Source organism: Notothenia coriiceps, unplaced genomic scaffold, assembly GCF_000735185.1.
Source record: "Notothenia coriiceps isolate Sejong01 unplaced genomic scaffold, NC01 NC01_scaffold00036008, whole genome shotgun sequence".
In the NCBI taxonomy this organism is placed as follows: Eukaryota; Metazoa; Chordata; class Actinopteri; order Perciformes; family Nototheniidae; genus Notothenia; species Notothenia coriiceps.
Genome location: NW_011368709.1, coordinates 19,045 through 21,097, shown reverse-complemented (window position 1 = coordinate 21,097; position 2,053 = coordinate 19,045). Strand labels below are relative to the sequence as shown.

General features: G+C 37.3%; 1 protein-coding gene across 1 annotated transcript in view; it reads left to right on the top strand.

Annotated features, from left to right (window-relative positions):
* Positions 1–311: 311 nt before the first annotated feature.
* The window catches only part of arhgef3 (Rho guanine nucleotide exchange factor (GEF) 3), a gene marked incomplete at its 3' end in the record, with an annotated part of 20,096 nt that continues 18,354 nt past the window's right edge, over positions 312–2,053 (top strand). The window contains exon 1 of the mRNA XM_010791920.1: positions 312–709. Within this exon, the coding sequence (XP_010790222.1) occupies positions 677–709 (33 nt within the window). The remainder of the gene's footprint in view (positions 710–2,053) is intronic.

Here is a 2,053-nt window from a genome sequence, read left to right as displayed (position 1 = left end):
ATAATAAACTTATATTTCATTTGCGTGATATTTTTTAACCAGAGTTGTTGTCTCTAGAGCTGGTGTCTCCATGTCTCCTGTGGCTGCTAATTATAGACGGCCTGTTTCCCCCGACGACCATCACTTCCTGTTTGTCCAATGGGAACTGAGTGGACACACACACACACACACACACACACACACACACACACACACACACACACACACACACACACACACACTGTACACATTGTGAAGGGTTCCTGTTCCTGAGGGTCTGTAGATCCATTCAGAGAGGAGGTGAGGCTTATGAGGTTAGGAGGAGAAGAGATGAGAGAAAAGCCTTTTTAATAGTTTGACTGAACAAAAAGAAAGGAGGAGGAGAAGAAGAATAAGTGTCTCTTGGACAAAACTGTGTCAAAGTGTCAAACTGGAGGAAGAAGAGAAGAAAAGGAACAGAGCAGAGTGAGAGTTCAGAAAAGGAAAGAAGAAGAAAGAAGAGAATTGCAATGTGACTGTAAAGCTGATTCAGAGGAGGCGAGAGGATACAAAAAGAAGACAGGAATAATTTGAAACTTCTGTGTCAGAAAAGGAACAGCTGATGTGACTTTGGGTTGAAAACCAGAAGGAAGAGGAGTAGCAGAATTGCAGAGAGTGTATTAACACTTGAAGTGTTGGAGGAGCAGATCTAATCTTGATGATGGGCTGCTGTCTGTTTGTTTACTATCGGGTGAGTCAACGTCTCTGAAGAGTGATTATAATGTATCCCCGGATGCTTTCAATGACAACCTGAAAGGATTCGCTGAACGTTTATTAACCTCCATCCTCTTGTCGTATTTGTTTTGTGCTATGTATCACCAACTGTTTCCCACATTTCTTATCAATATAGCAGTCAGCTAAATCGTGTTTAATTGCATTGTAATTGTTGCTAACCCACATCGGTGATTTTGAGTTGGACACTTTCTTGGAACTGTGATTCACACTACAGTCATGCTCCATGCGGCGCCTGCATCCGTATTTACGTCTGTGGTGGAACAAGTGTTGAGATAATGGAACAAAACAAATCAGGAGGAGAAAAAAAACAATAAATGAGAAGCTACCATTTTTACGTTTTTGGTTGAAAAATGACTGGAAGCATTATTAACTGTTCAGTTCATTTATTTATATTGATCAACACATTGATTAGTTGACTAATTATTGCAGATCTCAACACTTAACATCAATTGATACAAACAAACACACATGATAAAGCAAAAGTGCAGCCTCTGCACATACATAAGATGTGCAAACCAAAACTTATATTTTATTAGGTGACCAAAAATTCACAGAATAAATGGAAAATATATTTTAGCCATATTTTGTACTGTTCGACAGAGCCAGGCTGTTATCCCCTGTTTTCAGTTGTTATGCTAAGCTAAGATAGCAGTCTCTTTGCTCTTATAAAAAGGGGATAAGAACGACACTGTGGTAGATTCAGTGTATCCTAAATCCAATGATGCTTTATTTAGGTTTACCCATCTTTATTAAAACATCTAAATATACAAACATAGTAGACATGTACAGAGAACAAATATTCAAATATGAAAATACAAATAATACAATTATGACAAATAAACTTTACAGATCTAAAATTATAATTTAAAAAAACAGGTTATTCTACAAAAAGTTTACTGTACAGTTATCATTTTCTATTTAATTTTTTTGCTTTTGAAAATCAATTTATGAATGCTAAAGTATTCACTTAGAAATCCTGTGAAATTGGTAGTGACTTGTTAATTGTATACCAATGGTAATATGATATTCTAATTAAATAATACTTTGTAGAGATGGATGTTTGGAGGACTGATCTTATATGTATTTGAGGATCAGGCTCCTCCCTCATCCTTGGTTTCTATAGCGACAGCGAGTTAAAGGTAAAGTCTGCAAGGTTATATAACGTACGGCCAACAACGAAATCTCAACACAATACTGAACAAACATCAGACTTCCTGCTATTGTTATAGTCTGCAGCAATGATCCTCCTCCTCCTCCTCCTCCTCCTCCTCCTCCTCCTCCTCATCTTGTCAGACTCCTT